Source organism: Epinephelus moara, chromosome 9, assembly GCF_006386435.1.
Source record: "Epinephelus moara isolate mb chromosome 9, YSFRI_EMoa_1.0, whole genome shotgun sequence".
NCBI lineage: Eukaryota > Metazoa > Chordata > Actinopteri > Perciformes > Serranidae > Epinephelus > Epinephelus moara.
Window position 1 is genome coordinate 13,782,373 of NC_065514.1, and position 15,777 is coordinate 13,798,149.

The 15,777-nt window shown below is 41.8% G+C and overlaps 1 protein-coding gene across 1 annotated transcript in view; it reads right to left on the bottom strand.

Moving 5' to 3' along the window:
• Positions 1-15,777, bottom strand: part of LOC126395244 (ephrin type-A receptor 5) — a 99,052-nt gene that overhangs the window by 69,043 nt on the left and 14,232 nt on the right. The window contains exon 3 of the mRNA XM_050052558.1: positions 9,439-10,159. Within this exon, the coding sequence (XP_049908515.1) occupies positions 9,439-10,159 (721 nt within the window). The remainder of the gene's footprint in view (positions 1-9,438; positions 10,160-15,777) is intronic.

The following is a 15,777-nucleotide window of genomic DNA, read 5'->3' on the forward strand; positions in this document are numbered from 1 at the left end:
ACATTATTTCCAACAGAAATTTCATCCTTAAAACAACTCTTTACATACTTATTCTACTATTGGTTTAGAAACGTGACAACCATGGAGATAGCGTGCCATGTAAACGCTGTATCCAGGTTTCTGATCAGCACAGTGCTGGCACATCCTTAACTCAATTTCCCTGGCTGTAAAAATATGCTAAAGCATGAATGAAAAAGTTAAAAGAATATGATGTTAAATGATGTAATCACGTTGAAATGATAACGTTTGGTTGCGGTGTACTATAACTGTCAAAGGAATACTTCGTCTGCAAAATGTCCATTTGTATATCAAACACTTACTGCCTACTACCTCGAACTCTTGAAGAAAACTCAGAGTGCTTTACAAAATAAAATGAGAAAATACACATCGATCACACACTCACACATACATACATTAAAATACGAATTAGGTTTGATACCAATTAATTAAATAACAGCTATCAAAATCTAGTCTAAAAAGACGGGTTTTAAGATTTCATTTGAAGAGTCCGACGTCCTCTGGAAGGCTGTTCCAGAGATGAGGGCCAATGACAGAATGCAGCATCACCGTGCTTTTTAGTTCTACTCTGGGGGAAATTTAACAGACCAGAGGTGGAGGATCTTAGGGATCTGGAGCGAATGAATTTGACCAACATATCAGATAAATAGTCAGGAGCCAATCCATTCAGAGTTAGGGTTAGGCAAAATTTTAAAATGAATTCTAAAATGAAAGGGAAGCCAATGAGGAGCCTTTAAAACCGGAGTAATGTGTTCTTGACGTTTTGTCTTGGTGAGTAGACGTACTGCTGCAAATTGGATCATCTGCACTTTGTTTAAAAATTTCTGAGAACAAGGCATTACAGTCGTCAAGTCTACTGGAGATAAAGGTATGAACAAGTTTGTTTCTTTGCTTGCTGTGGATTGACTTTGCTTTTCTCGCATGCCTCCATGGTGAACGGAGAATCCAAAATGGGAAATAGTTGAACTAATCAGTGTCCGTATTAGACAACTGCAAAACTATATCAAAACATCTGTTTAGAAGCACTTACACAAGTCCTGCAGTATTATCCAAGTCTCACTTATCCAGTTGTATGCTCAGTGCTTCCCAAACACAAGCATTTTCACAAAAACTCAAACAGTCTCTTGCAGGGATGAATAGCGTCCCTGGAGAAGCACATGTGGCTCAACTCTGATCAAGTATATCTTAAATGCACGCCCACACTCAGGACCACTCAGGGCTCACTTATCATAGACTGAAGTGTTTTATATTGTAACGTGTTAGTGAAAACCAGGGCTGGGTTAAAATAATCGATTCATCTAATTCAAAATGATCTTCATTTCAATGACCTGATATCGATTGGAGGCGGCACGGCGGTGTGGTGGTTAGCACTGTCGCCTCACACAATCAAGGGTTTCTGGTTCGATCCCAGGTGTGGGAGCCCTTCTGTGTGAAGTTTGCATGTTCTCCCCGTGTCAGCGTGGGTTTTCTCCAGGTACTCCAGCTTCCTCCCACAGTCCAAAGACATGCAGGTTAATTGGTGACTCTAAATTGTCCGTAGGTGTGAATGTGATCATGAATGGTTGTCTGTCTCTATGTGTTAATATACGCGCTTTCCTACAGTATGAAGCTTTTATCCTGTTAATCTTGCCGGTAGCTGACGAGCGGCGGCACCAAGTTATTAACGACTGTAGCGTTGAGAGGCTCCGACGTTACTGGCTCTTTTATCAGTAACTGTTTGCTTACTTTTGAACTTTTTTGACATTTTGTATTTGTTTGAAGACACATACCAAGTTTAGATTGTGACTTAGTTGTTTGAATATTACTGTTGCTGCTCTAGAAACACCATATTCTTTTTAAAAAATAATTTCTTGTAAAATTTTCAGCATTAGAGAATCTCTTCTGCATACTAGCAAAAATTGGTATTCTAACTGAAATAGGACGCCAACTGAATCGATATTGTATCAAATCGAATCGAACCGAATTGGGACACTGGAATTGAAATTGGGTTGATTCAGGAAATCAGTGGCGATACCCAGCCCAAGCAAAAACAAACGTGTTTCAGAAGTTATAATCATATGGCTGGATGGATAAGACTTGGATAACGAGTTGTATAAGTTGTATGAGAGTTTGTAAGTGGGTGTTTTGATATAGTTTTGCGGATCTTGATTACGGCAATGCATGAAGAATGTTCACCACTTTTGGATTCTCCATTCACCATGGAGGCACGCAAGAAAAACAATGTTTTCTTCATCAACTCACGGAGTGTGTCACTAATACACAAATGGTCATTTAGTGAGTGAAGTACTCCTTTAATGCCACCCTGGCAGCCAGACAACAGACTTGCTTCTTCTTCCTTAACTATTCAGAGAAGTCAGTTGATAAAGAAACGGCAGAAACTGACAGAGAATAATGTACAAAGTGATCTAAATAGGCAGGTTTCTAACATTCCATTCAAGTGTCATATCCTGGAAGTGATCCAAAGCATTTCATTCAGCTCTTATTCCACGAACACCACATTCAATTCAAACGTAATTTTAATTTTCCATTCAGCCATTATTCCCACATTCTTTCTCGCGCTCATTCAGACTAAGTCACATCTGCGAGGCTGAACTCAATCTACAATACCCCCCCCCCATCTATCTCCTCATCCATCTGCCCACTTCTATCCTCAGTTATCCTCCCTCCATCGCAATCACTGCTGAAACAACACTCATCCATCTCTCTGTCTCTCTGCCCTCACACCCTGCGGTGAGAAACCTTCAATTTATCTTGTGTCCCCTTGTTTTGCCATCGCTTCTCCTCCCTGTAATCCTCCCATCCTTCCGTCTATCCATCCATCCATCTACCCATGGATAGCCCCCCCCCTCCCTTTCAGTCTCGCTGGGCTGACAATGCTGCAGGCTAGCACCAATTATCCCAGCTAAAGTTGTGCCTGCATCTATACATCTCACACAAGCACATACAATACATTTGGATGTGTCATACATCTCTGGTGTAACAAGACAGGGTTGCCACACGCTTAACATGTAAATATATTTACTTTATGCATCTTTTACTCTTGCTACAGTGATATGTAACGAAAATATGACATGATCATATCAATCCTATGCATATTTTTATACATATAAGATAATCAAACACAGGCAACAATGCATTCCTGTGCATGTTTTATCCAGCGTTCTCCAGTGTGTCCTCACTGTGGAAACCCCTCACATGGTGCTGGTGTGTTGTGGCTGAATGTTCTCTTTAAATACAGATGTACTTTTCAGACAGGTGTGTGTGTGTGTACGAGAAAAAGAGGGGGAGTAAATAAGACAGAATTGGATTGCTGATGGAGAAAGATGGACAGATCTTTAAAGGGGGGGGGGGGGGTGGCAGTAAGTGGAATGAGAGGCGCTGCCAAGAGTGTAAAAGACAGGAGAGTGCTGATGTAGGTGGCAGCAATAAAGAGGAAGAGAAAGAGGGAGCGGAGGAGAGGCAATGAGTGATAAGCAGTCGCGGTGAGATAAAGTGAGACAGAGAGAAAGACAAGGGGAAGAGGGGAATAAGAGCGAGAAAGACGGCGGAGAAGGAGAAACTGATGTATGGGCAGAAAGCAAATGAGTGAGACAAAGAGCGAGATGTGAGAATGAGAGGGAGAGAAGGACAAAGAGGGGGAGAAAGAGCTGTCAGTAACGAGTTCTGTCCTACATTCACAAAAGGCTGCGTTAAATCATGCTCTACTAGGCAGCACATGCAGCCAATACAGCCAGGATCCACACAGACTTGTCTCTCATATACACACACACTGTACTGTACCCTGACCTGCAACCCACTGATTCACAGTGCTCAAAGCGCTAACTGAAAAGGCTGAACAGGCTATAAAATAAAATGTGGTTATCAACAATGCTGCATGTCTTTTTTTAAACAACTACCCTTTTAAAAAAACACACTGACATTCACCGAGAGGGCAAAACAGACACAGGAGAGAGGAAATTAAACCACTACACCCAGTGCGGGTTCTTTAAATCCAGATCTGCAGATGTTCAGAACCCTGAATACATAACTCCTCGCAGTATGGAGTCCAGGCACTCGTTCAATGTCTCAAAAACAGAATTCAACACTTAACGCTCTGATGTGAGTGAGTGAAACGCACATGAAAAACTGTTTGCTGAAGCAGTGAACACATATGGTTACAAAGCTGAGCGCGAGAGAGGAAATCCTGCCATGTTTCTCTCTGTAGACCGTTTCAAAGGCTGTCAGTCTCATCTGCATACGAAACTGTGAGTCGGAAAAAAATCATCTTGGAGCTCCATTAATTGCCGGGACTGTGTGCCACTCTGACAGCTCGCTGTTAAGTTTGTTTACTTCCTTTACATATGGTCCGCGATACAAAAAGAAATTAAAATCAATCCGTTTTACCGCGAGCACCGGAGATGTTTTTATTCTAAAATGTCTCACCAATGGAGAGCATTTACATATCATACAATTTCATCTCGGTGGAATGCAAAACACTCTGAAACTCATTAAAATGAAAATCAGTTGAACCTCCTGCAACTTTGTTCCGTTGCAACAGGAGAGTGAAACAAGCCATGAGGCGGACTGTCAGCTTTTTGTAATATATTGTGGCAGGGTCAGATTTTTATCACATGCTCATCAAAATAATACCCTCACCCCCCTCTGTGAATAGGGCTGACACTTTTTGGGTGCCTCTTTTCAGCCCAGTCTGCACCAGAAAGGACTCAGCTGTGTTTTGAATTCAATCTCATGTAGCAAAAATACTGTTTTGATTTTCGCTGCTGTCAACACCATCTCCATACTGACACAAACCTGCTTTGCTACATGCTAACAAGTCTGTTTCAACACATTTCAGATCAACTTTATAGGCTTCTTGCTATATTGTGAATAATAGTATTTAGCACATTGTCATCATGGACACTGGAAAAATGTTTTCCTCCATGTTGCATTTGTTTTCAGTTGTCAATATACCCACATTTATAAAAGGGAAAACACAAAATATTAAGTTATAAACTATGCAGTTCAATGTCTCTCTTCCCTGTGAGAACTAATACTCTCTGCTTGATTTCATGGTTTTTGAAGTGCTCCTCAAACACACATTTCTAAAACTGCAGTACAGCACATGCAGCTTACATGCTGCTGGAGAAATGAAGCTGATGCGCGGTAAATAATGTATTACTGTTGGCACCATCAAAGTATGTTGCTTTTACTTCAAAGAATCATGCTTTTAAGAATAACTGGAGTCTACAGCCCTGCTGGCGGCTCTGTGAGGCTGTGCTTATTACTTAAGGCTAATGTCAGCGTGCCAAAGCTCACAATGACAATTATCAGGTGTAATGTTTAACATGTTCACCATCATCTCAACATCTCATGTTTGCTAATTAGCACGAAACATAAAGTACAGCTAACAGTGATGGGAGTGTCATTAACTTTGCAGGTACTTGCACATGAATTGAAGTATGGGACAAATACAAATTTCAACCTGAAGATGGCGCTACATTAAATGTTAAGGTATCATCATCATCCTAAGGAGGACATGATTATCTGTACCAAAAAACATGATGATATACGCAGCAGTTACAGATATGTAGATTGATAATTCAGTCTGAACCACAAGCGTCAGCCCCATGGCGTGGTGGTAGAGCAAAATTCGCTTTTAGGATTCATCCTCTGGGGAGCTTTAAAGGAATGCTTCACCCTCTAGAATGACCATTTGTATATCAATTACTCATCCTGTTTTATGCTGAATTTCTTTAGAAAATTTTGTTTTTCTTGCATGCTTTTGGTGACAAAGGAATCCAAAAAACAAAGAAAATTCTCAGTGAATTAAAGTTAACGGGGTCCATGTTTGATAACAGCAAAACTACATCAAAACATCTGTTTACAAACTCTCCCACAACTCGTGCAGAGTAATCCAAGTCTCATTTATCCAGCTGTATGCTCAGTAATTCTTAAACAGGCAGCCCTTTCTGAACTAAAGGTGAAACTTATCTTTGTTCTCTTCAAAGCCAGACTCCATTGACAAAAACAGTAATTTTACCTCGCTGGACAAAGGGAGCTGCTGGTCTACCGTTGCCTCAATTGGTTAGTTTGTTTTGGGTTATTTTGTGACTTCGGTGTTTTTAAGTGTTGGTTTGTATTCACCAAAGTCACACAATAACACAAACAAACTAAAAATAAAGCAGTGGTAGACCAGCAGCTCCCATGTTCAGCGAGGTAAAATTACTGTTTTTGTCAATGGAGTCTGGCTTTGAAAAGAGCATAAAAATGGACAGAATTGTTTGGAAAAAGTGACCATATGACTGGATAAATGAGACTTGGATCATACTACACAAGTTGTGTGAGAGTTTGTAAAGGGATGTTTTGATATAGCTTCGCTGTTGTTAAATTCAGACCCCTATGACATCGATTCATCAAGATTTTTTTTTTTCTGTGTTTGGATTCTTTGTTCACTGGAGGCATGCAAGGAGAGCATTTTTTTCCTACAAATTCAACATAACACAGGGTGAGTTGTTGATATACAAACTGTCATCTGGGGGTAAAGTATTCCTCTAACGTCTGTACAAACTCCATGCCAATCCATTTGATAGTTGTTGAGATATTTCAGTTTAGACAAAGATGGTGGGTGTTCTGACCAACTGACTGAGTGACAGACAGACAGAAATATTTTAAATGTTACATATACGTCCCTTTTGAGTGCAGTATTCATGCAGTGGTGCTCTCATGTACACTGCGTAACACCCTCAAATATTCTCCTTTCCTAATCTGCACAATTTTAGTTGGTGTTTTTTAATACTCATAACTACAGCCTGTTGTTACGCAGCCCTGACACACACAGTACAGAGTAAACTCTCGTGTATTACTGCTGAACACCAGAACACCTTCTCTTTTTTTTTTTTTAGCCTCGTCAGCCACAGATCTGTAACAGTGTGTGTGACTGTACAGTCTGTGGCAGTATGACTCCAGGCAGGCCAGTGGCACACTGACAGCTATTTCCTAATGATCTCCCCACAGAGACTCCGTGTCTGACGAAGTTAAGCTAGAGATAGTGCGCACTTTGTTACACAGCCGCTATGTTTTACCATCTGATTATAATGAACTGATAGTAAGCAGAGAGGTGCTGGTTCTAACAGGCAGAGAGTTACTTCTGGAGGCAGTGCGTGATGAAGTCAATGGAAAATCAGATTTGTGAAGTGCTCCCTGAAACCACTGCTGCCATACACACTACCAACCGGACTAACATTAAAACCAGTGTCCAGTTTATGCAATCATACAGGCTTTGTGGCACAATAGCTGGTATATTAATACAAGCCCTTTGAGATGTGAGCTCTTGTTTGGCATGCGTTTTTAATTTCTCTTCCTTATTTGGGATTAGTTGGACCTGACAGGTATAAAACAACAACGACAACAACAACAACAAAACAAGCAAAGAAACTAAGCACTGTCTTGTCATATGGGGACAATGCGTTTATTTTTAATAGTCATTAGTGCGTAATAAAGTATAGAACTGCTCATTTCAATGCCTGAACATTGTTGTGTAGAAAGAAAATAACACACAATGCAACATTTGTTCAGTGTTTTGTAACTCAAGCATTTGATGCGTCACTGTTCAAGTCTAAAACTGTTTAAAACTTTTCATATTAATGCTTGAACAAGGCTTCGCTAAAACAAAATTGCAAACAGTGCAACATATCTACAAGACAATATCTACAACAATTCCTTGCTCCATAGCTAGAAATGTCCTTTCTTTCTGTAGGACAAATACAACATGCTAATATTTTTAGCACAAGCCTATGGTATTTTACATTGCATAAATTAGCCTAGCAGCTAGGAGACTTTTTCACTACTCATGACGCCAGGGACAACAGCAACATTTAACAAAGGTAATGTTACAAAATTTGGCTCCATTACAACTCACAAGGCTCACTGACAAAACAACTGTCTTATACTAAACACATTCTTCAAACAAATATAACATGCTAACATTATTAGCACAAGCCTATGGCATTTTACATTGTATAAATTAGCCTAGTGACGAGCAGAGATTTCCTCTATCCATATGAAACCAGGAAAAATCTCAAAAATGCTACTCTGCTTTTATTGTCTCCACAATGTATTGTTTCTTATCTGTGGAATTAAAGTAAATAAAAGTTTCATTTCCACTGAAGGAAATGGTTTCAGCTTACAAAATAGACAGGAAGTGTGCATCGCCGGGACGTGTGGTTCAGTTTGTGGGGAGGTGCACGTCAGGCTACGCTGTAGGTAGGTGTCAGTTCAACACAGAAGTATAAATTCCGCTTGACTTGGCAGTGATGGCTGCCATGTTGTTTTTTAATCCAATTAACAAATTCCAATTTTGCTTCCAGCAGTTAGCACAATAAAGTGACCATAAATGAGGACACCAGACAGAATGAAGTATAAGGTGCAGCAAACCCAAACGGTAATGTCCTCATATGAGGACGCAGGATCGCAGTTGAAACTGAAGAGGACAAGGAATTGTTTTGTTAAATAGATTATAAGATTCAGATGTATTATACTGCATGTACATGATCACTCATACACAATGAAGTTAATATCTGCATGCAGTGTTCAAGAGTTGGCCATCTGTAGTTGAGCATTCGAGACCTATCTTTCAGTTCATCGCTTAAGGCTGACACCTGATCTGCAGGCCATTGTATGAAGAGATGAAACACCTGAGAGCCACCACATAATCACACATTTCAAAGCACTGTACCACACAACTGTACACCGCTGAAAAACTGTTCTCTGGAATTTTTCTGAAATTTCACCATGCCACTCAGAGCCGCTCTCGGTTGCACAAGTAGAGTCTAGTGTGCAAGTCTGAAAATTGAGTAATTTAAAGACAGCGCAGGGGAAGATTGGAGAGGAGTGAAGGAGAGAAAAATAGAGAGGCCCTGGGCGCCCGTGGAAATGGCAGTTAAGGTCGGCGGTGGGAATGTTTGGGCTCGAGTCGGAGCAGAACAGCGGCTGTATGAGAGCAGCAAAGTGCTGCGGGGGCTCGGGGGAATACCCTCCACTAAGCTAGGGAGAAACACACACACACACACACACACACACACACACACACACACACACACACACACACACACACACACACACAGCAAGAAACACTCTTTGCAGAAGAATAAAACAGATCTGTGCACACACTCAGGCACACAATACTAAAAACAAACATGTGCATGGATATAAAAATAAACAAACAGGATGAAGATTGCGACCCAGAGCAAACACACAGGCATGTGCACTCACCAGCCTGAACAGACCAAAAATATGACCACTAGATGATGATAGCAAAAGGGGGAAATTCTTACATTTAAGAATTGTTTTACCACTTTTGTTTGATATCAATTTTTTTATCAGACTAATTTTCAATTGATTCAACTAACTGTTTTCCACAGCACACACACTTCTCAGTCTTACCTTGACAGGATCCGTTGATTTCCTCAAACCCCGGCTGGCACACACACTTCCCGATGGGCACCAGCCATTCTCCCTCTGTGCTGCAATGCATCCTGGGAGGCTCGTATAAAGGCAGGGAGTTATTGACGCAGCGGCCTACTACCTCCACCAGCTGCGAGGCCTCTGAGCCCGGGATGGTGTCGGGAAACTCGGCCAAACTCTTCACCAGAAACGGGCAGCGTTTGTAGAAAACCCTCACTGAGACCAAAGCAATACAGGCCCCCAAATCCTGAAACGCCAAGTAGACGCCCTTCTGAGTCAAGGGACCCAAATCACGGACTTCAGTGTTAAGCTTCATGACCCGGTCCCCCAGGTCCAGCTCGGTGAAGCTCTCATCAGCCGCTATAGTGTCAATTTTGATGTATCTGCTCTCCTTCAACGCCCTGTCTTCCTCCTCCGTCATCCCCGTTCCATCGCTCATCTCGCCGTCTTCCATTTCCTCCTCGGCCCCATCTGTCTCATAGTAATACATGTTAAACGTCTCCTTGCAGGTCCCGACCCCACCGGGCAGGCTGTTGCAGTCTCTCAGGGTGAACTTGAGCTCGATGAAGACCCGCTGGGCGCCCTCGGTCAGGATCCAGTTGGTGTGGAGCCAGTTGTTCTGGTTCTGCTCCATGACCCGGCACACCTGGTAGGTGTGGATGGGAGCGTAGTCCTCGTCTACTTCCCCGATCTCTTCCCACTGAGGCAGAGAGGGAGGTTAATGAGGAGAGAGCACAAAAGAGGGAAGTGTAAAACAACAGAATCATAAAACTCATTACTTTATTTGGTGGTGACAGACAGAGTTGGCAGAAGTATACAGTTCCTTTACCTTAGTAAAACAGCCAATATGACAACATAAAAATACTCCATTACAAGTAAACTTCCTGCATTCTAAATCCCTCTTAAGTAAAAGTACAAACGTGGCAAATCGTACTTAAAGTGTCAAAAGTAAAAGTGCTTGTTCTACACTGTATCATCCTTTGGGACTGATATAGTATACCTGACTTTATTAGATTGTTAATACTGATGCCTCCATGCATAAGCAGCATTTTGCCTTTATACAGGAGCTGGTCCAGGTGGAGCTACGTTTGTCTACTTTATATGCACCTAGGTAGTTTAGTCTAGCGTTTCCAAACCTAGGGGTCAGACATTTAGTAAAATAAAAGTGTTTGAGAATTCTGAAGGGGAAAGGTCTCTTTTGTGGAACTGCTAACACATTAGAGACATCTAGGTGTTTGGAAACACTGATTTAATCTTTACAGGAATACTCTGTCGATTTTCATCCAGCTTTGTAGCATAGCAGTGTGGGTAGTATATAGTATTGGGTGGTAGCGTCAATACAAGTAGCGACGCTACAAAGTTACAAATTTACGTCACTACTTTCGGAGTCAAATAGCTTTTCAGGAGCGAAGTTAATTAATTGACAGAGTAGTGTGGTAGCGTCCAAAAAAGTTACAAGCTATTTCTCCTAGGGAAAAGCTCGGAACTGCAGCTGACTTCTTCTGCGGTCTATGGATAATAAAACTGAGGATAAGTAATGTGACTGACGCCAGCACCACACCGAGGCATGTAGACGACAGGCATGAAGCACTTCTGAATGACATCACAAACTAATTCTTCAGTTTATTCTGCTTGCTGCTTTCACTATTGGCTTTTCTTGGCAAGACCCGCCCTACTCTGCCTCTGATTGCCTACACTGCACTTCTCAACACGTCTCCCACATGTTTTGCCCATAGACTATATACATTTAGTGGATTTGCAGTGGACACTACAGAAATAGACACAACATTACCTATTTCTTGCCTAAAATGTCTTCAGAAGCATATTTTAGTGCACTGTTTGGCTGTAATGTGAGAGTTTACGAACAGGCAGTGGGGGCCAAACTGTTTCCTGTATTGTTAAATCGGAAGCTGTATTACATGATCATTTGTTAATAGCCGGCCGCCATGTTGTTTTCCTCACGTTATGTGATCCACCAGCGGAAGTGTTAATTGGTTCTGTGTGGTGCAGTGCATTCTAGAAATTGTAGGTTTTCTACCTCTTGAGCAAAAGTGAAGGTCACATCCCTTTTCCTCTGTTTTCTCTGGTCGTGTAGCACCAATTTCAAGAGTATTTCCGTCTTTCTGCTGCACAGACAGCCCAGATTTATGAAAAGACAAACCTTCCAGCAGTGAAATATTCCTTCAAGAACATGTTTGCTCTAGTTTGAATTCTTTACAGTCTTTGATCAGACAATTTTAGATTAAAATCAGAATTTCAGACTGGCTGTTTAGATATTGTTTACCATTTGAGAGCTTTGACTCCATTTGTTTGAGGAAGAACATCTGCTTAAGATTTACAATTTAGGGATCAGAATAGATAAGTATGGCAAAGGTATCCGTGCTAGTATCAGAAAATTTCAAATGACACCCAGATATATAGAGAATCAAGAACCATGACAATGTAGAAAGGAACCTTTTTTTAAAGGCTTGAAAGTGGCAAGGAAATTTTAGAAGGGGTGTGTATGTGTATGGGTGTGTGTGTGTGTGTGTGTGTGTGTGTGTGTGTGTGGCTAGGTATAGATAGCAGAATAATCCTCATCCCTTCCACCTCGTTTCCTCCTATTGCGACAGACAGAAAAGAATGAGATAGTGTTATAGGGGATATATATGCGCTTACCATGAATGAGGGGAGGAACTCTTGTCAGCAAAAAAAAGAATTAATGTGCACTTAAAGGTGTGCTCATCTGTGCATACTGTATAGCCATACCTCTATAAAGTGTGTGTGTGCATGTGTGTATCCAATCCTGCCTGTGTGTGTGTGTGTGTGTGTGTGCATATATGTAAATGATCCTGTCAGTGTTCAAGCTTGTGTGTGTGCATGTGTGTGAGCATCTGCATCCATGCCTGTGTGTGTGTCAGACAGCAGCATTAATTCCCTCTGCAGGTCTCGTGGGACGTGGCTATTATCTGCATCACTAGCACTCTCCCATGGCTAATACAGGCGCTTCATCATGTCACTGTAATATGGCCAGAGGGACCAGACTATGATCTGGTGTTATAGCTTAATAGCCCATATTAATCAGTCCTCGCTGTAGCCGTTGTGTACAACCTTCTGTCTTTGTCTTTACTCTCTCTTCCCTCTGTCATCTTCTCCATCTGTCTATTTCCCCCCCAAAATCCCTCCCTGCTTTAGTCTGCCTCTTTTGTTTTCTGGGTATTATCATACAGTTTCTGAGCCATTTTGTGAATGAAAAAAAGCATAGTGTGTGTTTATATTCTTGTGCTTTGAGCTTTGAAAGGACCACTTTGAGTTTCAGGCCTTGAGAGAAAGGACAACCTGCCTCAGTTCTTCAAAAGGCTGTTTGAGGGTTGACACTTCGTTTAAGAGTTAAGGTTAGACTAGGTGAGGGTTACAGTCAATGCATAATGGGGGTCCTTACAAGCACAATGCAGATGCAAAGACAGATCCCATGGGTGCTTGTGTGTGACTGAGTCCCTATCTTTCCCAGACCCCAGCCCAGTCAGTCCCAGTGCAGACATTAAGCCTCTTACTGGTTAGATCACATAGATCCACCAGCCTGCTCCGAGCTTTACACAGCTTAACACACACATACACACACACACCCACACACACACCAATCATTACTGGTAGCCCAGCAGGGAGTTCAACAGACGACCTTCTCTAGTTTTGCCTGGAACCAAATGGGTTCAGTATGTGTGTATAAAGTGTGGTTGTCTGCAGCTCTACTGTACTAACCGTGTTTGACTACTAATGTAAATTAACATGACACTTGCTTAAACTAACTCTTTCATCAAGCAATGATGAAACAGGAGCAATCTGTAGTAAACACCCTTTGAAAAGAGCAATGAAACGCGCTAACTTACATCAAAGTTAGCAACGGTTTCACACCTTTACTTTAAAGGATCCATGAAATGATATCCATACTTTGTTGATGTATTTTCTTGTAAAACAAGGCTTGAAATGAGATCGCTGAAGTATAAAATATGTTCTATCATTAATGGAGAAAATAGTGATTTGGTACAGAAGGCACGGGCAGACAGGATTGTGCTGACTTTAAGCATGGGTTTTCCAGGAATGAGCTGCTTTATTGCAAGTGCTTATTCCAAGGGATCTTTAAAAGTACTGTACATGGTATTAGGTGGCCTCAGAGGTCAAACCCAAAGCTCAGTGCAGAGAGCAACATACTAACACTGCAGGGTCAGGACCACCCATGCTAATGTGACACACTAGAAACAAAAGCATGCACTAATACTGTACATTTTAATACCTAATAACTACTTGAGCAGTCATTCTCGTTACAGTTAATCTGTCTCTGCTTTGCCTCTTTGTCTCTCAATGATTCTGTAGCGCAATATACCATTTATTTTATTTAAAAATGTGATAATGACACCTTCAGTGTGGCCACGCCACTTTAATACAATTCACACAACCTCTGTCTAAAAGGGCAATCCAAATTCCAAGAAAAACACATATTTGCAATCATCCTTCGTGCTTTCTAGCCATACAGATACTTCAGGATTTACCATAATATCCCAGTTACTCAAAAAATGCACAGTTTGCTGAGGGCAGCTGCTATGTAAATCGTTGACGGCAAGGAATGTGAATTATCCTCCATAAGCGGGACAATGTTTCTTAAAAAGGTGTGTTTCTGGCGTATTCTTTAAAACGCTTTGAGCAACTTGAACTAAATTTCATTTGCTCACATTTTTGCAGCATTTTTCACAAGCGAATATCTCAACTCATTGACACATAAAACCAAATCTACCTGCATTGCTAGTAGGGGTGGGGGGAAAATCGATACAGCATGGTACTGCAGTATTTTGCATGGTGATATTGTATCGATACACGGACGCCAAGTATCGATCTTTTATTCTATACATTACTCATTTTTGGGAATACACATTTTGATACAACTTTTTGTACTAGAATAAGAAAATCATTTTTTTTCCCGGTCCACTAGACAGTGCTGATGTTTTTGTCCGTAAGTATCGTGATAATATCGTATCGTGAGTCCTTTGGCGATTCGCACCCCTAATGGCTTTTTACCACTAGCAATATATTTTGTCTGTATGATTTGGGTGAATTGAGGCCTCTGTGTGTGCAATCAAAAAGCCCACAGATTAAGAGTTTTGGTCAGAGGCCTATAATCAGAGGCTCTTAATTTCAGTCCTCTCAGACGTGCTCACACAGTCCTAACCTTTCTTTCACCTCTGCATCACCTCCTCTCCACATCCCTCCCCGCACTAAACTGTCCCTACAGGCATCCTTCTAGCTCCTCATTAGTGTGTGTGTGTTTGTTTTGTTGACTACAATGTGTGTGGGTGTGAGTGTGTGTGTCCGCGTGTCACATCCCTCAGCAGACTCCCCGTGGCTGTGCTGAGTGCCCTCGCGGCTCTAAGTCTATAAAGCTGTCTCCAACTTATTATTACCACCCATTACCGCTGACCGTCATGACACTGTGATAGAACTGTCCCTCTCGCTCCTTATCCATACATGAACACCCCTCCTCTACCTCCCCCCCCCCCCCCCCAATCTCATTCAATCCAACACCCCTCTCCTCGAGCCTCATTCCTCTGCCTTTTCATGTCATCCATGTCTATCATCATTTTCCCTCTATGTGTCCTCTATTCTTGCTTTAATTATCCAATCATAAGTCTAACCTAGAAACACTGTTCGACCGCTCCCCCCTTTCTCCATCAACCCCCTCAATTTGCAGCTCCTGACTTCCTGTCTTCATCCTTGTCCCTGATTTCTGCTTCTCTCCTTCCCCCCTTCATCCTTTCAAACCTTTTCCAGCTAATTCCCGTCATTCCCTTGTATTCCGCCTCTTCTGTCCCTTTTTCCCCCACCTCGTCTCTCTTTCGCATGGCACTGTAATGTGCTACGAGGGAGAAAAAGTCTGCTAAATGGCATATGAGCTGCAGCACAACAAATCTCTAAGCAAACACTGCTCAAACTGTTAAGCTGCTCCCCTTCCTCATTAGGGACAGACAGTTAAGGACCCTGACACACCAAGCCAACTGTTAGCTGTCACTGGGCCATCGTTGAGTGTCTGTGGCTGACCACTGCCCAGAGTTTTTGTATCGTGTTCAGCACCTTTGATACTAGCTTGCCCTTAAACTTTGGTCAACTGAACGTGCTGAATCAGGGAAGGTCAATGAAAGAGAGCTTTCTGAATGGCTGCTCAGCCTAACCAATCACACTGATTTAGTGTGATTTCACCTTATTATTAGCTTTGCTTCTTTTTTTATTCTTCCAAAAAGTGTGTGGAAAGTAGAGCTGAATGATTTGCTGATCACCTTATACCAGGCACCT